Source organism: Peromyscus eremicus, chromosome 23 (genome assembly GCF_949786415.1).
Source record: "Peromyscus eremicus chromosome 23, PerEre_H2_v1, whole genome shotgun sequence".
In the NCBI taxonomy this organism is placed as follows: Eukaryota; Metazoa; Chordata; class Mammalia; order Rodentia; family Cricetidae; genus Peromyscus; species Peromyscus eremicus.
The window spans coordinates 13,741,528-13,764,707 of record NC_081438.1 but is presented as its reverse complement, the minus strand read 5'-3'; the positions used below and the strand labels follow the sequence as shown (position 1 = coordinate 13,764,707).

The 23,180-nt window shown below is 40.0% G+C and overlaps 2 protein-coding genes across 3 annotated transcripts in view; one reads left to right on the top strand and one right to left on the bottom strand.

Moving 5' to 3' along the window:
• Positions 1-406, bottom strand: part of Kntc1 (kinetochore associated 1) — a 77,092-nt gene extending 76,686 nt beyond the window's left edge. Inside the window, exon 1 of the mRNA XM_059249551.1 lies at positions 172-406. The gene's annotated coding sequence lies outside the window, so the exon portion shown is untranslated. The remainder of the gene's footprint in view (positions 1-171) is intronic.
• Positions 376-23,180, top strand: Rsrc2 (arginine and serine rich coiled-coil 2). 2 transcript variants are annotated; one of them, XM_059249549.1, is made up of 12 exons: positions 538-687; positions 4,358-4,450; positions 4,847-5,003; positions 6,596-6,639; positions 7,405-7,482; positions 9,121-9,333; positions 12,056-12,259; positions 14,820-14,942; positions 17,679-17,758; positions 19,726-19,958; positions 20,595-20,684; positions 22,545-23,180. In XM_059249549.1, exons 5-12 carry the CDS (start codon positions 7,475-7,477, stop codon positions 22,722-22,724), a joined length of 1,131 nt encoding a protein of 376 aa, XP_059105532.1. In that variant the 5' UTR covers positions 538-687; positions 4,358-4,450; positions 4,847-5,003; positions 6,596-6,639; positions 7,405-7,474; the 3' UTR covers positions 22,725-23,180. The 2 variants fall into 2 exon arrangements, with proteins under 2 accessions (XP_059105533.1, XP_059105532.1); XM_059249550.1 differs by lacking the exons at positions 4,358-4,450; positions 7,405-7,482 and having other exon boundaries at positions 376-687; positions 9,143-9,333.

Sequence of the window (23,180 nt, the reverse complement as noted above, 5' to 3'; positions counted from 1 at the left end):
TCAGTGAAGCTATCCACGAACGCTCAGAGGGCCAGCCATCTAGAGTCACCTCCAACTTTCCCCCGCGCCAGCGTCTAGAGGGCGAAAAGCCCCGAAATGGGCTGAAGCGGCTTCTGTTTTCACCTGACACGACTCCCTCTTCCCTACAGCAGCGCGGTTGACCCTTCTCACCTGCAGCTGAAGAAACTAAAAGAGAACTCTCTTTAGTGTTTCACACTTCTTCCTGACTCACACAACCACCCCTACTCATTTTAGCTTCCATGCCACTGACTTGAATTGGCGGGAGAATACCGAGCCCAACCCCTTCTACGGGGGCTGGAGGAGGCCAAACTTCTCTCACACTCGAGCTAGGAAACCGCCCCGCCCTAGATCAAATTGAATCCCCGCTACCGGGCGGATTCAATCTACGCTGTATCCTCGGCCCCACCCACTTCACAGGCCTCACGCCACGCCCTTCGAAAGTCTAACCAATCACCATCTCGAACCGCGTTGTTATGGAAACTCTTATCACCACCCCTTTTTTTTCTCCCAGCAAGCTGCGCGCCGCGCCAGGCCTCATCCCTTTTGTGCCATCCGGGTCTCTCGCGCAAGGGATACAGTCTGTGGCGAAGCTTCGGGGCGGCCGGTACTGTTGAGCGCGTCCAGCAGAGGCGCCGCCTTCGCGGCCGGGACTCAAAAACAATGGCGGTAGGTACTGACTCGAGCCTGAAGCCGGGGCTAGGGTTGTGTTTGGGTCTTTACACAGAGTGAGCAGCTCCCGGAGCTGCTGTCCGTGCTTGTGTGTGGACAAAATGGCGCCGCGGCCGCTTTCTGCGCTCGCCATCATGGCTTCCTGCCGCAGGGAGGGGGAGGTAAGGCGGCGTGGATGGGGGTGGGGAGCCGCAGGGAAAGGCTCCTTTTTCCAGAACTTTCCTCATCCCTTCCCTCACCCCGTATTTCTTCAGAAGCCCACCGAACTGTGGGGTTCGTCACGCTGGCCCAGACTAGGGGTATGTGTCGCGTTTTGGTAGGGCTTCTGAGTTTATGCTTCCCCTGGAGAAATACGACTGGACAGGAAAAAAAAAAAAAAAGACCAGAAGGCGTCTCTGGAAAGTGTCGGGTCAGAAAGGCAGTCTGTTGGAGGGACGATGTATGAGGGAGCAGTCGCAGGCCTTTGAGCGAACCCGTAGTGAGACGGGGTACTTTGCCGCCTTCTGCTTAGTGTTTGTCGGTGTGGATCTTCTCCTCGGCTGCAGTTGGGATTGGCTTAAAGAGTAAAAATGTGTCCAGTTGTCCAGTTCCATTCCCTGGTACTTGTGCTTCAGAGCGACTCGTGTTTCCATTTTAAGTCTTTGAGAACCGCGGGGCCTTGTTTCTTTGAAGACCCCTTTCTTGACCCATATAAAAACCGTACCTCAGTGACCTCTTTGGACAGGAAGCCTGCCCTGGATGTGCTATGCCCGTTTTTAATGAATCCTATCATCCTGTGATTGTTTTGTTTCTAGTTAGAGAAAATATTCTTGTGAGCATTATGTATTCATCCCTTTTACTGACTAAAAGGTTTTAACTTCCTATTGTAGACAAGGATTGCTCTTCCTGATCATTGGAATATTTGAAATTAGAGTGGTACGAGTCGTTTTTCTGCATCTCACTACTCTTTATGTCTAGTTGAATTTAAAATAATTTTTATGAGGTTTCAAAGAGTAGATAAGCTTTTTTAAATTGTGGGACTGGTACCTCTTTATATACTTCAAGTAAAGAGTAGTATTGTTTTTGTGCTCCATAAATGAATTCGAGTACTTGGTTTCCGCAGTGTCCTCTACTGTAAAGACAATCCCCCAGAGAACTGGCCTAGTATTGAGTATGCTGCTTACCTTCCTTTGCGCTGGGAAAGCATTTGCGTGCTCTGCTTCAGATAGGGTTTTCAAGATATACTTTTTTTTTTTTTTTTTTTTGGTTTTTTGAGACAGGGTTTCTCTATGTAGCTTTGCGCCTTTCCTGGAACTCACTTTGTAGACCAGGCTGGCCTCGAACTCAGAGATCCGCCTGGCTCTGCCTCCCGAGTGCTGGGATTAAAGGCGTGTGCCACCACCTTGGCCGGCACAAGATATACATTGTAAGAAATGGGTGGCTTTCTCACAGACCCAGCAACTACATAGAAGGCAGTGTTTTTAGGAATTTCTGCTAAACTGAAGTAAAGCTGAGTAGTTTTGCTAATAGGACTTCCTTGTATTGTAAATATCCTTAGAAAAATGAAAGTTGTATTTTGTCAGGGGCCATCTAATATTACATGTGTTTAATGGTGTGGGTTTTGTTCCATAGTGTGTGTTCCATGTGAAAGTGACAACTACTAACCTGTGTCACATAGTGGTTCTTCTGTGGCAGAATAAACATTAGTGGACTAAATGGTGTCTTTTTCTATAGTTTTCAGTTCTCTATTGGTTCTCAGGAAAATGAGCGTGTTTTACATGGCTGTGATCCTAACAACTGGAAGGCTGCAGCAGGCGCTTGTAAAGTTTGAGGGCCACTGTGAACACATAGCAGTCATCCTCTCAAAGCTTCAGTGGGAGGTAGTGCCTGTGATTTATGTTTGAAGTGCTTTTTTAGGTTGAGAGAGTATATCTCAGGCCAATCTGCAATCTTTTCTAAGGATAGTGATAACAAGAGTGAAAGAAAATATGTTTTAGATCACTGTCACTCTTTTTGGTTTTTTGAGACAGGGTTTCTCTGTGTAGCTTTGCACCTTTCCTGGAACTCGCTTTGGAGACCAGGCTGGCCTCGAACTCACAGAGATCCGCCTGGCTCTGCCTCCCGAGTGCTGGGATTAAAGGCGTGCGCCACCACCGCCCGGCAAAGTGTGTAGTTTTATTATTGGAATCTGGTACTGGTTTTGACCCATTTTTATACCTGAGTAAAATAAAACACTTCCTTTATTTTGGTACTTATTTTCTGGACTAATCGTCCCAAGGGAAAAAGTCAATCATGATTCTTGATGAAGACTGTAGTTATCTTCCCCCTGAAGTCCTAAGTCAAGAGATTGGTAAACACTTGGTGAAAAGGAGCAGCTGGTGAACACTTTTGGTTTTATGGGTAATGTGCAATCTTTCACATTGTTTGCTTGCTTTACCAAGCTTTTTAAATACAAAAAATTATTCTTCTGGGCTCAATGACATAGGTCTTTAATCCCATCAGAGGCAGGTAGATACCTGAGTTTGAGGCCAGCCTCCTCTGCATGATGAATTCCAGGCCAGTCAGGGCTACATAGAGAAACTTTGTCTCAGAAAGAAAGAAAAGAGCACAAGAGTTCTGCAGAAAAGTAATGTCTTTGCCAGCTCCTGTCCTGAGGCATCTGTTCGCTGGGTGAACAGGTTTATTTTCCTTCTCCAGTCAGATACCTACGGTTCCACTACATACGGTTCAGATCTGTTTGTTTTCCAGTGCCTCTTACCAAAATTCAAGCAAATGTTGGGTTAGGTGGTGTGTATCTGTAATTGCCGTTTCAGGGCTTGTCTTGCCTATGAAATGTTATCTGAAACTCAATTCAAGGGAGCTTTCAGGTTTTAGTATATACTTGAAAATAAGATACTTTCTATTATTCCAGCTTAAATCAGATCATCAGTTTCTTTAGTGATTTTTGTTGTTGTTCATTTGTGTGTGTTTGTGTCCTCCCACGCCCACCCCAAGATTTCTCTCTATAGCCTTGGATGTCCTGGAAATAGCTCTGTAGACCAAGCTGGTCTCAAACTCAGAGGTCCACATGCCTCTGCCTCCTGAGTGCTGGGATTAAAGGCATACACCACCGCCACCACGCAGGACTTTTCTTTGTAATTAAAATATTCTAGCAATTTCATACATGAGTACTGTTTTACATCATTTGCACCCCTCTGTAGTAGTTCTATGGTAAGACATTATTTGGATTGCACAGTTCTCAGAAGCAGGGCTGGTGGTGGTTGGAGGTTTTTTCCAGCACTGGTGATTTAAGACAGATCTTCATACTTGAAGCAAGCGCTTCTACCACTGACCTACATCTTCTACCATAAATAGCTTTAGTGAGGGGGATACAACTGAAATTCACATCTTGAGCATTTATTCGTGGGCTTTTGTGCTGGTTGCTGTTACGAGTACAAAGATAGGTGGCCTTCTGTGAACTAGAAAGTGACAAGAAACTGAACCTTAGGTGAATCAGGTCTCTGAAAATGTATGTGCCGTTGTGTTTTTTGTTTTGGTTTTGTAAGTGCTGGGACTTACCTCAGTGATAGAGAACTTGCCTAACAATCATGAAACCCTGGGTTTAATCCATAGCACTGCAAAATAAAATTTATATTGTAATATTGCCTATAAAATGCTTTAACGTGGAAACGGCTTGATGTTTCCATAGCCCAGAGCATAAATACGGAGAGGCAGAACATGTTTTGCTGTACCTCTGTGCCAAGGGGATATTTTCATTAAAGAAGGTTAATTAGGTTCTCAGGTAAGGTAATTTTCTGCTTATTCTTTTATAATCTAGAAATGCTCCCTATGCTGCTTTAATATCTTACAGTTCTAAGTACCTATAAACCTTTTAACAGCTCGTTCTAGATAGCTTTTTAATAATAATGAACAGCTATTTGATTACTGGCAAGTCAGCAGATTTAATTCACACATCTAAAGTTTTATAGTTTCTTTAAATATTTATTGGAAATACCAAGAGCCAAGTCTTTTTATACCTGTTACTTTGCTATATATACGTCCACTTGGAAATTAGCCATATATGGGTTTTGGTTTTCTTTTGTGGTAAAACTCAACTGTCTTCATTCCTTGCCCTTTTAAAAACCAAGAGACATTGGAAATGCAATTACAAACTTTGACTTTTATTTTTAACTTTTAGGCTACTGATACAGAACGAGATGGACTAGCCCCAGAAAAGACATCCCCGGATAGAGAAAAGAAAAAAGAGCAGTCAGATGTGTCTATTTCTCCTAGAACCTCAAAACATCACTATTCAAGGTCACGGTCAAGATCAAGAGAAAGAAAGCGAAAATCAGGTAAGGAATTTAATGTGCTGAAACGTTGCCTAGATAGTGGTATATTCTGAATTTACTTAACACATTTTAACTATGTGTTGTAGCACCTACATGGGGATGTTTCATTTTGTTTTTTCTTCCAGCACTAAGTCTAGAACCTAGTACTCTGCTGAGTAGTCCCTACCATTTCATCACACCCCAAGCCGTACAGTGCTACAAGGACAGAATGGACTCCATAGTAGTTCCAGGCTAACCTAGGCTGAATAGTGAGACAATGTCTCAAGTAACTAGCCTTAAAGGCAAACATTTTGCTGTTGAAAGAAAGCAGGGCTGTGGTGACTTTAGTGTGGAGTGCCTAGCTTACATAAGAACATTGTAATCAGATGTTTCCTGTCCCGATCTCTTGGTTCCAAATAACCACCTCAGGCTATTACTGCTTAAAAATGCTCAGCCAATAGCTCAGGCCTGTTACTAGCTAACTCTTACATTTAAATTAACCCATGTTTCTATTTATGCTTTTACCATGTGACTCATGGCTTGTGGCCTTTTATGTTGGTTTTGGTTTTGGTTTTGGGGACAGGGTTTCTTTGTGTAACAGGCTTGACTGTCCTGGAACTCACTCTTTAGACCAGGCTAACCTTGAACTCACAGAAATCTGCCTGCCTCTGCCTCCCACATGCTGGGATTAAAGGAGTGCACCACCACTGCACGGCTTGTTACCTCATTTTTCACACGACTCACAACTGCCCTGACTCCCTTCTCTCCCAGCATTCTCCCTGTGTCAGGCTGTTAACAATGAGCATAATACACAGCAGAGCCTAACATTGCAAAGATTTTTTTTTTTTTTTAAGTATGTTTAAATCTCTTGGGCATTGTGATCACATTTAGAGTGAACATTTTCAAGCTTGATTTGACATTGCAGGATGATCAAAAATTAAAATCCATTCTGGGCTACATAAAACCCTGCCTTAAGAAAAAAAGAATAAGAGAAAGGAAGTTTCTAGCTAACGTCCTTTTAACTATAAATCATGTCAAATTTAACCCAGACTAACGCTCCTTTGTGCTGGGATTGTGTGTGCTCAGCCCAAATCTGTTTTAATTTTTTTTTGTTTGTTTTGGGAGTTTTTATGTATACACATACATGTCCATGTATATATCTGGATGTTTATGTAGTATGTGTGTGGTATGTTGTGTGTGAGAGGTCTGTGAAGGCCAGGAGTTGACATCCAGTGAGATGGCTTAGTGTGGGGAGAGCACTTACGTGTAAGCCTGACAACCTAAGTTCAACCCTCAGAACCCCACATAAAGGTGAAAGGAGGGAACCAGCTCCTGACCTGTACACATGGACACATAAGTAGTAATAAACTGGCCAGGCCTGGTCTGCATGGCAAGTGCCAGTCCCTGGCCAGTCAAGGTAACATAAAGTCATTCTATTTCAAGGTAAGGGGAAGGGGGAGTGACTAAAAGAAAAAGTAGTCTTTGGAAGACACAGCCCTCACTAGAAATTTTGAAAGTAGTGGTTTTGATCGCTCCCCCCCTCCTTTTTTTAAATTTATGTTAAAGATGTTTGTGAATGTTTATGTTATTTTTGGCTTTTTTTTGTGTGTTCACAGATAATGAAGGAAGAAAACACAGGAGCCGGAGCAGAAGCAAAGAGGTAATTAACACTTTAGTGAATAGGTACTTTAAAATTCTTGTAAAGTGTCTGGTAGAAATGTTTGTGTGACTATTTGCCATTGTCAAGGTAAGTACCAAAACTTGAAATTTAAAAGGTTAATTGGGTTTTTAAATAAGCATGATTTGGATTCATCATTTTTCAAGAAGATAGTTGTGTATATAAAAAGTGCCTTCAAAAGCTATTGACTTTTATTATATTGTGAAAATATTCACAATAAAAAATATCATATGAAGAATAAGCTGGATTTTTAGGCCTGTGATACAGAGCTTCCATTAATCTGAGGTCCCAGGTCTCCTTTTTAAGTATCAGTCATCTTTAGCATTATCCTATTTGTGGGCTACTTTTTCTTCATTGAAAGTACTGAGTTTCCTTTCCTTTCTTTAGTAAAGCTAGTTCAGAAGTCAGCCTTATGCTATTGGAATAAAAATGTGAGGGACAGTTGGAGAGGTGACTTTTCACTAAAGCCTTAGGAAAACAAAGGCAGCAGCTGTACTGCATAGGAGTTAACTTGCCTCCCCCACCTAAGAAGATGAGGACTGAGCTACCCAGGAAGAAAATCAGCAGTGAGAAAGGGAAAAGAGCCTCAGGGGGCTGGGCAAGGGACTCCGAAATCCAATATGGGCAGGGACTTCACCTCTTCCCCTAATGGAAGCTCTGTTAAATTTTTAATTTAGGAGAGTTTTTGTGAAAATGACTATTTTGTTTAGCTCACATGATAACATTTCTATAATAAATCATACTCAGCGTGCTAATGCGCGAAGAGACTGAACTGAAGACGCTGCAGACTCAGATAGCAAAATAATAAGCCTACTTCATGATAAGGTAACTATTAGTCATTCAAACTCCTATTTCCCTTAAATATATCTTAAATCAGTTAAGGGTTTTAATGTTTTATAAAATTAATAGTAATGTTATGTTTGAAAACTGGTTTAAACTCTTAAAGTTTCTGGAATTGAACCGTTTATAGCATTTCTAGTCTGCCAATATATGGCAGAGTTGAGAAAGTTGTAAGGTCATAGAGAACTGGTCTTGAAACTAAGGTTTAGTTCGTGTCTCCAGGTCTCTTGTTAATCTGCAAGATAAAAAATCACTATGATCATTTTCTGATGTATCATTGTGCATGTTCCTAAATGATTGACTCCACTTTTTTGTTTTTTTGTTTGTTCGTTTTTTGACTCTGTATTTAAAGTTAACCTCTAGTCAAAAGCAATATGCTATGGCCTATTTTGGGAAATACTTGTGTTGTGTTACAGTGGAGAAATGGTAGCCTGAGCAACAAAGGATGGGTCCCTGGCCCAGTTGAGTTACTGTGCCGCTTTGTGTTTTCACCTCTTGTTTCTATGAAATAGGAGAACAGTTTAGAGGATCTGAATTTCTCTTAGATTTAAGTTTAACAACCCTGAGTGGTGGGGGATTTAAGCTTTAAATACAAGGTGGCTTTCACAAGTTTGGGTTGGGAAGTACATAATAATTCCAGATTTGACATTTGAGTGGTAAGGTTGAGATTTGATCATACACTTAAGTTCAAAGTATGTATTTTATGATGACATAGGAATTGCTACCCCTGGTTTACATTTTTTACTTCTCAATTAAAAATGGTAGTTGCTATTTTCAACCGTAGGTTCAGAAAATATAATAGAGCTGTAAGCCTGTTGGGATTGTGCAGGCTGATAAGTGATTGCTCCCTGGTTTGTAGACATTGAAACATAAGGTCTTTGGAGAGAATGGGGCCAGAAATGAGGTTAGTTGAGGGGGGCATTGCTACTTCACATAGTTTGAAATAGCAGTAAGTATTAACTTTTTGTTAAAGTAGACTTTGCTGCTTTTTTTGAAGTGCATTTTGTGAAGCATTGCTTTGTGTTTTTACTATTATCTCCTTTTTTTGTCTCTTTTTGCTGTTACTGGGGATTAAACCTTGGACTTTATGCAGGCTAGTGAAACACTGCTGCCGAGGTACATCCCTCAGTTCCATTATTTTTATTTGTTTGTTTTGTGGTTGGGGGAAAGGTTTTGTTTTGTTTTGAGACAAGATTTTTCTCTGTATCCCTGGTTGTCCTGGAACCAGGCTGGCTTCAAACTCAGGTATTTCCCTGCCTCTGTCTCCCTAGTGCTGGGATTAAAGGTGTGTGCCACTACACCTGGACCTATTTTTTAAACTTAGTAGTGTGTCCTTTGGATTTAGAATGGGATTTGTTAATTTTTTAAGAATGAAGATTCCACTTGAATCATGGCTTTCAGTATCTATTTTTTTAAATCATTATTTTAAAAATACTTAGGGAACAAACTGCAATTTTGTATCTTAATCAGAAAATTGTAATTACATATGCAACATTTAGGTGATATGAAACTAGATGATTTTATTATTTGCCACACATTCCTAAGGTTACTAATGTTGCATCACAACATTTTTGTTTACTGATACCCATACTAACTCTTTTTGTTGCACTATTTTCCTGAAAGAACCAACTTCTTGTTAAAACAGGCAAGAAGACATGAATCCAAAGATAAGTCCTCTAAGAGACATAAGTCTGAGGAGCACAATGACAAAGAACATTCTTCTGACAAAGGAAGAGAGCGATTAAATTCATCTGAAAATGGTGAGGACAGACACAAACGCAAAGAAAGGAAGTCATCACGAGGCAGAAGTCACTCAAGATCTAGGTCTCGTGAAAGGTAACTAGTTTGGGTGGTGAACCTTGGCGCCTTCCAGTACCTTTAACTTGTAGGTTATTCCTAGCATTACACACATAATCTTAGATAGGGTATTAGTCATTTCTCACTACCTTAATGTAGTTCTTTACCAGCTGATATCTGAAGGCTTTTAGAATCTTAGACTATATTTCAGTAGTAGAGAACTATCATGTCCAAAGTCCTGGGATTCAGTCCGCAGCACTGGAAGAAAATCCATTTGGGTCTTTCTCATAAATCCAAAAGTGGCTCCAAAGCCACATTTAATTAGTGGCTAGATGAACTTTAACCTTTTTCCTTGTATTGAAAAGGTTACATTGTGGGAACTGGAGAGATGGCTCAAGCGGTTAAGAGCACTGGCTGCTCTTCCAAAGGACCAGGGTTCAATTCCCAGCAACCACATGGCAGTTCATAATTGCAACTCCAGTTCCAGGGGATCAGACACCCTCATACAGGCATACATGTAGGCAAAACCTAATGTACATTAAATAAGTCTTTTTTTAAAAAAAGGAAGAAACAAACGGTTGCATTGTTAAACTTTATTAACACAAAGACTATTATTTTATAGGATTGGTGTAAAATTTGTTACCTCTTTAACTTCTGTTCTACATTTTCGTTTTTGGTTTGGTTTTGGGGATTAGAGGTGTCCAGATCGGGTTTTCTCTGTGTAACAGTCCTTGGCTGTCCTGGCATCTGCTTTGTAGACCAGGATGATCTCTAACTCACAGAGATCCACATACCTCTGCCTCCCGAGTGCTGGGATTAGAGGTGTGCACCGCCACCGCCTAGCTGTTGTATATTTTTTAAAAAGAGGTTTATTACTTTTTGATTCTGTTACTTTTTTGAGACAGGGTTTCTCTGTGCAGTTTTGGTGCCTGTCCTGGATCTTGCTCTGTAGACCAGGCTGGCCTCGAACTCAGAGATCCACCTGGCTCTGCCTCCCGGGTGCTGGGATTATAGGTGTGCGCCACCCCGCCTGGCTTACTTTTTGATTCTGTAACTGTCCCAGGACTCACTGTGAACATTAGGTTGGCTGCAAACTTCTTGCTGCTCTCTTAGCTCAGTCAAGCTAGCATTAAAAGTATGCTCTACCACTAGGCAGGCTTAAAGCATGCAGTTGTTCCAGTGTTCCTTTTCAGTGGGGTTGTCGGCATATAAGCAACACCACACTAACCTAGTTGTTGTGATGTGCTTGACTCATGTTACTATTGGCCAAAAAAAGAAAAGAAATTTAATATAGCATAAAACAACATTGAATTATAATATTTAGTCACAATAAAACAGCTTTGGGGCCGGGTGGTGGCCCACGCCTTTAATCCCAGCACTCAGGAGGCAGAGACAGGTGGGTCTCTGTGAATTTGAAGTCAACCTGGTCTACACAGTGAGTTCCAGGACAGCCTCCAAAGCTACAGAGAAACCCTATCTCAAAAAAAGCAAAAAGAAAAAAAACAAAAACAAAACAAAAAACAGCTTCTGGAAAATGGATTGTTATTCAAATATGTATGTGGTTGTTTTAATGTCTGTGGGTGTTTTGCCTTCATGTATGTGTGTACCACGTTGTGAATGGCACCTATGGAGGCCAGAAGAGCATTGAATTCCCTGGAACTGGAGTTATGCATAGTGGGTGTTGGGAATACTCTGGAAGAGTACTGAGCCATTTCTATGGCTCCAGGGTCGGGGGTTGTTAGTTTGTATGTTGTTTGTTTGTTTGTTTGTTTGTTTGTTTGTTTTAAGAAACCAGTGTTTAAATTGTTACATTCAGTGAGGATTGGGCAATAATTTGTGTAATATCAAATATTTTGGTATGTTTCTCTGTGTAGTTTTGGTGCCTGTCCTGGATCACTCTGTAGACCAGGCTGGCCTTGAGCACACAGAGATCCGCCTGGCTCTGCCTCCCAAGTGAGCAATAATTATTGGGCAATAATTTGTGTGATATCAAATATTTTTGTATGTTTGATACACTTTGACATAAGGGTCAATTTCCTTTCTGTTTTGTTTTTTAAAATAAACTTTGACAAACTTGTGTTAAAAATGTTCTAGTTTGCTTTCACCAGTCTGTTCTGTTGTGTTTCTGATATCAGAAACAGCTGGGTCAGTGACAGCCAGTGCATATGCTCTGTAGTAATTTTCATGTGCCCAGTTGAGTATTTTTACCATTGTAGTGATAGATGCTAGTTTTGGCCAACATAGCATAAAATTTTATTTTAAATTAAGCTAAAGCTGGGAGGTTAGTAAGAATGACCATTTGCGCTCCAGAGTCAGAGTCTACTTGTACCTTTTATAACAAATTGGCATTAAAGTGAATCCAACTACAGAGTGGGGTTTTTTTTTTGTTTGTTTGGTTTTGGTTTTGTTATTGGTCCTCCTTGTACAGGATAGAGCCCAACCAAGATGGCTGAGGGTGAAGAAACCCCTTTTCCTAATCTGTAAACAGTGCAGAGTAAAATTTTTTTTTCTGTCTTGGTTGCATTTTTTGGTTTTCTGTTTGTTTTTTGGTTTGTTTTTGTTTTTTGTTAACCACTTTATAAGGTGTGCAGTGGAAAAGATAATTATGGGCTTGTCTGGTTACACATGCCTACAGTCTCAGCATTCAGGAATTAAGTAGGAGGACAGAAGTTCAGTGTCTACCTGGGATATATAGTAAGACCCTGTCCTTAGAAAGGGAGGCAACTATAAGCAATTCAAAGTTTATGCACTTGAATTTCAGACGCCATCGAAGTAGAAGCAGGGAGAGGAAGAAGTCTCGGTCCAGGAGTAGGGATCGAAAAAAATCTCGATCCAGAAGCAGAGACAGGAAGAAGTCAAGATCTAGAAGCCGGGATAGAAAACGAAGGATTAGAACACGTTCCCGATCGAGATCCAGACACAGGCATAGGACTAGAAGCAGAAGCAGATCAAGAAGTCGAAGTCGGTAAGTTTTCATCCTCCTGAGTAAAGTATAGCATGCTCTTCACTATCCACCTTTTCTCAGTTGTACAATACATTATCTACTGATTGATCTAAAATATTTTAAATCATTACATCATCAGTAAAAACAAACTTAGGGCCTAGTGGTGTGTCTCAGTGGGCATGCTTATTATGCTTTGTCCAGGGGTTCTGTGCCCTGCACCACAGAAAACATTTCCTATACACATTCTTACACAGTATGTGATTTGAACAAAATTTATTATGTTCTTTCTGTTTGGTTTGGTTTTGGTTTAGATTTGGCGTTTTTTGTGTAGCCCTGAAAAGCATTTGCCATCACACCCAGCAATTACGTTCCTTTTTTTTTTTTTTTTAATCACAAGGGCTAATTTAATACTCTATATTATCAGGCTATTTGTGTTTTGTTTTCCTAATTTACTTGTTTGATGTATTTGATTGTTTTGCCTGCATGCATGGTGCCTGAGGTCAAAAGAGGACCATCAAATCCCTTGGAACTAGAGTTATGGGTGGTTGTGGACTGAAGCCAGGTCCTCTACAAGAGCAGCAAGTGTTCTTATCCACTGAGTCATCTCTAGCTACTGGGGTGAGTGGGTGTGTGGGTGTGTGGCGCACCTGTGGAGGGGCTATCAGCTGTTGTCCTCTATTGATCTTCGAGTTATTTGTTGATATGCGGACTCAGCTAGGGTGACCTACAACCTCCTGGGGGTCTTCCTGTCCCCACAGTCTCAAACACTAGGGTTATAGCCCATGCCCAGCTATTTTCATGGGTGGTAGGGGTTTGGATTCGGGTCCTCCTGCTTTCATAGCAAGTACTATTTGTCACTGAGCCAGCTTTCTTCCTTTTTAATTTATTTCTCATTATCATTTACACTTGTTTTATGGCGTGGTTTACATTCCTTTGTGCTTTGGTTTTGGTTTTGGTTTGGTCTTCAAGTTGGAGTCTCACTTTAGCCCTGGGCTGGCTGCCTCCCCATGGTTTCTGGGATTAAAAATTTGTTTCGTTTTTGTGGGGTTTTTTTGGTTGTTGATGTCTTTTTGATCATTTTTGGTTGGAAAGAGGGTCTTCCTTTTCCTCCCTCTAAGCCCTCTTGTATACCCTTCCTTCTCTCTCCTTCAAATTCATGGTTTCTTCATCAGTTGTTACTATGTGCATAATACATGTATTTGTATGTACATATATATATTCCCAAATATACTCTGTTGTAACTCATTTTTAATTGCCTTTCAAGCAGTTAGTTCACTTGGGATGTTTTTATTGGTCCAGGTCATTGACCCTCCCTCCCTTATTTTTTTAAGATTTGTTCTGTGTATGGGTGTATATTTCCCTTGTATGCAGATGTCAGTGGATGTTGGGTCTCCTTAAATACTGTGGCCAGCAAATTGTCCATTTGCTAGAGGCAAGAAGGAAGTCCAGTTCAACTTGGCTCAGTAACTGGTGTTAGTTCAAACCTTGAGAGTCTGGCACCGAATGGTTTATTTTAGGCATATTTAAGCACAACACAATTTGGAAAAATGTTTCCTGGTGATAATTAACCCAGCAAAGCTTAAGAAATGATTATGTTGAAACTCTTGTACAAGTTACATCTTCCATGAAGATAGGTTCTATAGATTAAGGAAGCAGACTCGGGAGGAGGATAGTGCTGTGCTTGACTGAGATAAATAATAGATCAAGATAAGGATCTGTGGAAGCTGGTGTTGCCTGGCCATTCACATGGCCCAGAAAGACACCAGGCTATTAACCACGTCTCTTCCCAGCCTTCTATGCAGAAAACAGGTGTGTTTTCTTGGGACAGTACTGTGTGTTTAGCATCCTGGTTTGCCTCTTGCTTATCGTTGAGCACAAGGACCTATATACTTCTTATAAGTGGAAGCCAGAAGAGGGCACTGGATTCCCTTCATCTGGGGTTACATTATAGGCAGTTGGGAGCTACCCAACATGCATGCTGGGACCTGAACTTAACCACTCTTAAACACTGAGCCATCTCCAGCCCCATCAGATGAATTTTTTCTGTTACAAATTCCTATTTAGCAATTAATAACTATTACCTGAGACATTAATTCAGCTTAAAAATAGTAGGAATATTTGAATCCTCATTGTGTACATACTAACATGCAGGATTATGAAGCAAATCTTTGCAATACTGGGTATGTAGGCAGAAAGTTGGAACTAGCCAGTATGATTCCAGCTGTAACATGGATATTAACTGGCCATATGTGTAAGGAATTTAGAATCACTATGAAAGATGTATTGATTGGGGCTGATTGGGGCTGGAGAGGTGGCTTAGTGGTTGAGAGCACTGGCCGTTCTTGTTAAATTCCCAGCACTCGTAGTTGCTCATAACCATATGGAACTCCCAATTCAGTGGGCCTGATGTCCTCTTCTGGCCTTTGTACCAAGCATGTAAATAGTGCACAGATTGTTTTAAAGCCTCTACATATTTTTTGATGTATCGTTTGATTCTTGTTGAGCTATGTAAAGAAAATTAGTTTTTATGAAGATAATTATTGGATGGCCATAATGAGACACAGAATACTGGTTATTTCAGAGATAGAAAGAAGAGGATTGAAAAACCAAGAAGATTTAGCAGAAGCCTAAGCCGGACACCTAGTCCGCCTCCCTTCAGAGGCAGAAACACAGCAATGGATGCCCAGGAGGCTTTAGCTAGGAGGTATGTGTATTTTCCCATTTAAGTCATTTTTTTCCTTTTTGAATAGCTGTCAATTGTGTAGACAAATGAATGCTTTTAACTCAGAGGATAATCCTTTCCCCACCCCACTCACCCCCAGAAAATCTAACCATAAATGCTGTCGCACATTGGTGATCAGAGCTATATAAGTAGGTTTTTAGTTGGGAATTTTGTTGTCATTTGTTTTTAATTTGCATGTGCAGAAAGGCTGAGAAGTTTTTGCCTTTGTGATTAACTGATATTTTTACCATCACCGCCCGCATGAAAAAAACGAAGATTCAAAGTCTTTTGCATTTGAAAATTTTGAATTTTAAATCGTTCAGGAACCTCTGAGTTGTCTTTTCCTTTACTTTTTTTTTTTCTTTATTAAAAACAAAACACTTGAACACTGAGAATTCTGTCACTAGATTTTAGTTTTAGTAGATACATATCATAAGCCAGTTTATTATCTTGTAGTATAGAGAGAACGTTGCATTTCCAAAGTTTCTGTTTGAGTGTTGGGCAGTTATGTGGCCACATTAGAGCAGGTCTGTGACAGAAATGTGCAGGGGACAAAGAGCTGCCTCAGGAGGAGGCCAAAAGCCAAGCACTTGTTTGCAATTTTTTGCATATTCTGAAAATTATATTTTTTGGATTTGGGTTTTTTTTTTTTCTTACAAAATTGAGTTTGTATTTTTTTTCATTATAAAAATACAGTTATCACAGTGTAACCTGATGTGCTGCTGCCCTGTGAAGCCAGCCTGGCAGAAACTCCACTGAACAGCAGCAGCAAAGGTGTGAGCTCACCCCTTCTTCATCCGTTCACCTCAGTGAATGGAGTTGGTTCCGACCTGCATTGGCCCTACAAGTGCAACCTATAGACCAATAGTTGTCTTCTTTCAAGCAACAGAGTTAAAAAACCTAATATATGATGGTTTATTAACTTAAAGTATTTTCTAAGCATTGAAGTTTACTCTTTCTTACATACGGGCATCTATTATATTTTCTTTTTAATTGTTACTAAGGTAAAGTTACAGGGTTGATATGTTGGTGCATATCTGTAATCCCTGCATTGAGAGGTAGGAAGATCAGGAGTTCAGAGTTATTCTTGGCTACATGGATACTTTGAGGGCAGTGTTAGGCTTACATGAGACCCTGTCTCTGAAAACCAAAAAGGAGAAAATCGTTGTTACTACCATCAAGCTGTTTGATTTAATTATCAGTGATCTTGCTGTTACAGGTAGACAGAAAGCCCTCTAAAAAAACGTTTGAAGTGTATTGGTTCACACCTTCAATCCCAGTGCTCAGGGGGCAGAGACAGACAGATCACTGAGTGTGAGGCCACTCTGGGCTACATGGAGAGGTCTAGGACGGTAGAGGTACATAAAGAGTCCCTGACTCCAAACAAACCAAAAAACCCATAAAGAGACATGTATATTTCTTTTTCTTTTTTTTTTCTTTTCTTTTTTTTTTTTTTTTTTTTTTTTTTTTTTTTTTTTTTTTTTTTTTTTGGTTTTTAAGTGTCAGAATTTAAAGCAGTTTTGGAAATAAATGATTTGTGACCTATTTTGCTGATTAACAAAATCAGAAACTTATTCTCAAGGATTATAGGTTATAAAACATCTTTTTTGTAAATTTAAGTACTTTTTAAAACAAATATCTGTTGAGGATGTACTTCAGTTGATATAGTGCTCGCCCAGTATGCACAAGCCCTCTGTTCCTTGACCCTGCCTAAAATCAGTGTGGCACATGCCTAATCCTAGCATTTAGATGGAGAAGCAGGAATTGTCTTAAGTCTAAGGTCATTCTCACTACCTGAGTTTGAGGCCATCCAGGACTACATGAGTCACTCTCTGGAAAGGAAGAAACTGCAAATACCTGTTTAGTGTCTCAACACCAAAACATAACCATTTCCTCAGTCCTGGTGGATTTGGACTGAATTAATGAGACCATATGACAGGTTTCTCTTTCAAGAACTAAGTGATACTACTTACTATCTGCTGTGTGGAAAATGAATTTGACAAAACATGGTAATTTAGTGTAAAGTATAATTCATTAATTCATTTTTGTTTTGTATTGAAATTTTTATTTTATGTTACCAGTTCTCTTGCTAACCATAGATTTCTTGATTTAGTAGATTGTTAAGAAGGGTTTTTGCATATCATCTTCTAAACTAAAGATTGTAGAGATCCTTTATTTGAATGAATATAAAATAGACTTTTTATTCAGGTTCATTCTTCCCTGTGCAGTATATTATAAATATTGTTTTACCACTTAAGCATATACATAATTTATCTAGCACCAGTATGTGGTTTGCAGGCTTTTAATTTTATCTTTGCTTTTTTGCTTTTTTTTTTTTTTTTTTTTTTAAAGCATTTAGGGTGAGAGTTAGAGGATATATAAAAATTTTGCTTTCAACAAATTCAGCAATTATTTATTTAAGAGTAGTCATGGTGGCATATATCTGTAATCCCAGTGTTAGGTAAAGACAGGAGTGTCACGAATTCCAGGCTAGCCAAAGCTACTTGAGACCCTGTCTCTAAAAAACACACACACAGAAATTTCTAAATATTAGAGCATATGCTACTTTGGTGAATATAGCAAAGTTTGCATCCCTGGTCCGTAGCCTGCTCTAGCCCTGCAGTTCAGGGCCAACAGAGACAACATAACCCTCCCCCATCGTTCTAAAATGAATAATGACGTTTAAGAATTGTATTGATATACTCTTGTCTTTGATAGGTTGGAAAGGGCAAAGAAATTACAAGAGCAACGAGAAAAGGAAATGGTTGAAAAGCAAAAACAGCAAGAGATGGCTGCAGGTAACTTAACTGTGCATTGCATGGTTGTAAAAAAATACTTGAAAAATCCAGAAAATTCAATAGGAAAAAATCACCTTTAGAGTGTTTTCATCTTCTCAAAAACCATTTTATGGCCCTGAGTGGTTATACTCCTTCAGTCCCAGTACTTGGGAGAGACAGAGTTCAGGGCCAACCTGGTCTGAATAGTGAGGCCCTGTCTCAACAATAACAACAACAAAACAAATGTGTGTGTGTGTGTGTGTGTGTGTGTGTGTGTGTGTGTGTGTGTGTGTGTGTGTGTAAATGTGTATGACTGGAGAGAGAAGCCCCTGTGTTATTCCTGACAAGCAGGACCTCTGTTTCTCTCCAGCCCCTTGTTCTTTTATTGTGATAAGATTTTTATCTTGGATTAACGGTGTATGTTTTGTTTTTTAATGGCTGTGTGTGTGTGTGTGTGTACACACGTGCCCATATTAAGTAAGCACTTAGATGCCATCCATGGTGACATGTATAGATCAGAGGACAACTTCTGGAGTCAGTTCTCTCTTCCTCCTGTAAGTTCCGTAGTGGTCAGGTTTTTCTTTTTACCCACCAAGCTGTCTCATTGTCTTAAGAACAGATAATTTTTTGATGAGTGAATAATGGTTATTCCTGGTAATAAACCTCCATAGCTGACTTCTTATGTTAGCTTAAGAACTTTTAGAGCCAGATATATATGGTATCCCATAACCACTTAGGAGGCTCCCTGCAAATTCAAAGTTGTTACTATTTGCAAAAACAAGGTGTAGAGGAAAGAATTTTTTACAAGGACTGTATTCTAGCAGGGGATGGTGCCTCAGGCCTTTCATCCTAGTACTCAGGAAACAGAGTAAAGGCAGTCTCTGAGTTTGTTACCAACATAGTCTACATAGCAAGTACCAAGCCAGTCAGGTTACACAGTAGGACCCTGTCTTGAAAGAAGACAGGGGTTGAGGAGCCAGCTCAGCAGTTATCAGCACTGGCTGCTTTTCCAGAGGACCTGGGTTTGATTCCTAGTACGCACATTGCAGCACAGGGCCAACTGTAACTCAAATTCCAGAAAATCCAGTGCTCTGTTTTCTTTCTGGCACCAGACATCTATGTGGTACACATACATACAGGAAAACAAACACTCAAACTTTTTTTTAAAGACAGGATTTCTCTGTGTAGCCTTAGCTATCATGGAACTCATTCTGTAGAGCAGGCTGGCCTCAAACTCAGAGAGATTCACCTGCCCCTGCTAGAAATAAAGGCATATGCTGCCACCACCATCCAGCCAAGAATATTTTTCTTTGAAGGTGGCGGCTATGTTCTGGATTGCCAACTTATTTGAAGAGTCTGGCACGTCTCTAGAACTTGACAATACCCTCTCTTGTGTGTGAACAATGCCTAAATTGTTCTAAATGCTTTAGTTAAAATTGCTACTGGTGGGCCAGGTAGGGGTGGTACACCCCTTTAATCCCAGCACTCGGGAGGCAGAGCCAGGTGGATCTCTGTGAGTTTGAGGCCAGCCTGGTCTACAGAGCGAGCTCCAGGAAAGGTACCAAAACAACTCAGAGAAACAGGAAAAAAAAAAAAAAAAAAAAAAGCTACTGGTGCTGGGTGTAGTGATGCACGCCTTTAAATCTCAGCACTTGGGAGGCCAAGGGAGGCAGATCTCTGAGTTCAACACCATCCTGGTCTATAAAGTGGATGCCAGGATTGTTACACAGAGAAACCCTGTCTTGAAAAATCACATACATACCCTAGTTCATTTTACGGAAATCATGCTGCCTTATTTTGTGTACATTTCTTTGGCAATAATAAGCAAATATCTATTGATGAACACACTAACATGTATTTGCTAACATTTCCTTATTTGATGAAAATTATCTTTCCCTTTTATAAATGGTAAGGTTTTCTATGTATATACAAACACTACTATTGTGTGAATTAGCTATGTCTTTTAAAATCCATTGTATGTTTTTCAGCAGCTGCAGCCACTGGGGGTTCTGTTCTCAATGTTGCTGCACTGTTGGCGTCAGGAACACAAGTGACTCCTCAGATAGCTATGGCAGCTCAAATGGCAGCCCTGCAAGCCAAAGCCTTGGCAGAGACCGGCATAGCTGTGCCCAGCTACTATAACCCAGCCGCTGTGAATCCAATGAAGTTTGCTGAGCAAGAGAAAAAGAGGAAAATGCTCTGGCAAGGCAAGAAAGAAGGCGTAAGTTTTTGTGTCCTTGTCATTTCACCACTAGCTAATGATTGCATGAAACAGATTGGAGATTGGAGTGAAAGCTGTCATTTTAAGAGCCAGTTTATAATGGTCAGGTTTGCCATGATTAAAACTGAAACTGTGTGTGTGTGTGTGTGTCCGTGTAACTTAGAAAAAAAAATATGACTCATTTGCATGCTTCTCAATTGTGACCTTTTTTGAATGATAATATTGTTTTGGAATATCTAAATGTTGAATTCATTTGAACCAAGCTTTTGAAGAAAACCAATTTTTTACATACATTTATAAGGGGTGGAGACTAAGCAGCTTGGTAAAAGATACATAGTGAGCCAGGCATGGTGGCTCATGCCTCTAGTCCAAGCTCTTGAGAGGCTGAGGCAGGTGGATCAGGAGTTCCTAGACAACCTGGGTTACAGAGTGCAATGCTGTCTCAGTAGGCATGGAATATATTATGAAGTGGTATTCATTTAGGTTTTATTCCTTCATAATTCTAACAAGTGTTAAGATAGTTATAAATTATAGTAATGGGATTCTTTAAATTGTTTGATTTGCCTATGTTGTGGAATTTATAACATAATAAACTTTTAAGTTTTACATATTCTAAAATTCAGTGCTTTTTAACAGGACAAATCTCAATCTGCTGAAATATGGGAAAAATTGAATTTTGGAAACAAGGACCAAAATGTCAAATTTAGGAAGTTAATGGGAATTAAGGTGAGTTATGCCTTAAGGTTGATCCTAACTTCTGTTTTCTTGGCTTCGTTGATTTCTGACTTCAAAGTATTTCAGTCATGTGTCAGTTCCAAGTACTTAGTTGAGGATATCTCTTCTCCAAGTTAATCTCATAGACATGACTATGCCATAGTTATCCTTACTGTTGGACAATACAGACTGTTTTGACATGTCTCTTGATGATGCCTGCTGAGGCTACTTAGTGAGACCCTATATTAAAAAATCTAAAGCAGCCTGCAGTGGTGGTGCATGCCTTTAATCCCAGCATTCAGGAGGCAGAGCCAGGCGGATCTCTGTGAATTCAAGGCCAGCCTGGTCTACAGAACGAGATCCAGGACAGGCACCAAAACTACACGGAGAAACCCTGTCTTGAAAAACAAAACAAGGGCTGGAAAGATGGCTCAGAGGTTAAGAGCACCGACTGCTCTTCCAGAGGTCCTGAGTTCAATTCCCAGCAACCACATGGTGGCTCACAACCATCTGTAATGAGATCTGGTACCTTCTTCTGTATACATAGTAAATAAATAAATCTTTAAAAAAAAAAAAAAGAAAAACAAAAAAATCTAAAGCAAGACTTGATAATGTAGCTCAGTTGTTAGTTCCTTTGTTTTTGGTTTTTCTTGTTGTTCTTTCGGGATTTGTTTTGTTTTGTTTTGTTTTGAGACAGGATCTTGATGTATATCCTCATCTGGCTCTAGGTAGAGTTCTTGCTTAGCAGTCCTAAGGATCTATGTGGGTCAAGTTCATTGGTTTTTGGAAGTAGGGTTTCTCTGTGTAGACCTGGCTGTCTCTGTAGACCTGAGTGCTGGGATTAAAGGCATGTGCCACCACTACCTGGCCAAGTATCATCTTTGGCCACATAGAGAGTTGGATGATAGCCTGGGCTACATAGAAACCTGTTTCCAATCTTTCTTGGTCTTTTGATGAAAGTTTAAAGAGGAGTAATGAATTTCCTGGGGAAATACTAATGTTCTTTTAGATGAAAAGTAGCCCAGTATGATGGTGCATTCCTAATCCCAGTACTCAGGAGGGGCAAGCAGATCTCTGTGAGTTCAAGGACAGCCAAGGCTACACAAAGAAATATTTAACCATTAATGTGTAGAGAATTAATTTGATGCAAGCCCTGGAAAGATACAAAGAAATGGGCTCTTTGTTGAAGGAGATGTTTAACTTAAGCTGGCTTTTGTTTGTTTGGTATTTATTTAATGAATGTGAGTGCTCTATCTGCATGTACAACTATCAGATCCCACTATAGATGGTAGTGAGTCACCATGTGGTTGCTGGGAATTGAACTCAGGGCCTCTGGAAGAGCAGCCAGTTCTCTTAAAGCCATCTCTCCCACCCCAGCTGGCTTTTACTTTAACGAAGTAATCTCCATGTGCTCCACCCCACCAATGCCTGCATGGCTTTTTCCTGTTACATCCAATAAAATAGCTAATACTTCTGTCCCTGAAACATGTGTACCCTATTTCACTCTATATATGGCATTTATATGCTTAAGTCTTTGCGCTATTCTTGACCGCACCACTAACAGGAAATTATTGTTTGTCATCGTGCTGTGTCTTTGCATGTATAACTTACTATCAAGGTTACTATTTTATATCTGGGGCTGGAGAGATGGCTCAGCTGTTAAAAGCACTTGTTCTTCAAGAAGACCCATGTTTGATTCTTAGCACCCACATGGCAGTTCACAACTGTTGGTAACTCCAGTCCTAGGGGAACCAACACTTTTCTGATCTCTGCAAACATTGCACGCACATGGTTTACCAACATACATGCAGATAGTACAACCGTGCACACAATAATAAAAGTTAAAAAATAAATTGTTTGTATGATATTTAGAGTGAAGATGAAGCTGGCTGTAGCTCGGTTGACGAAGAAAGTTACAAGACTTTGAAGCAACAAGAAGAAGTTTTTCGAAATCTTGATGCTCAGTATGAAATGGCAAGATCACAAACCCACACACAAAGAGGAATGGGTTTGGGTTTCACATCTTCAATGCGTGGAATGGATACAGTTTGAAAAATATCAACTTGGGACTTTATAGACTTGTTCTGATGTCAGGTCCTTGTTCACCAAACAGCTAGTGTTCTAGCTTGCATGGGTGTTGCATTGACTTTAATTTATTGAAAAATACGATTTTTTTGTAAATATCAGATCAGTGATACTGGTGTTAGTGTTGTAATCAGGTTAAACCCACTTCCATTAAACTTGACAGGACTATAGAAGGACAATATTTTTTAGTTCATGAATTCTACTTTTCAAATATATTAAAGCTTCGGGTGGGATAAAATCTCATACATAGATTTTCTCGTGTCCGCTGTCTTGTGTACTTTTGTACTTAACCTTGTACAGTTATTTTCATCTCTTGAAACATGAAAGAAATGTTAAGTAGATGTTCTTTAGAAGATCTGGCCATTTGGTACATAATCTGCACACATACGCTGGGCAGTGATAATAAAAATGGTTTTCTCAAAA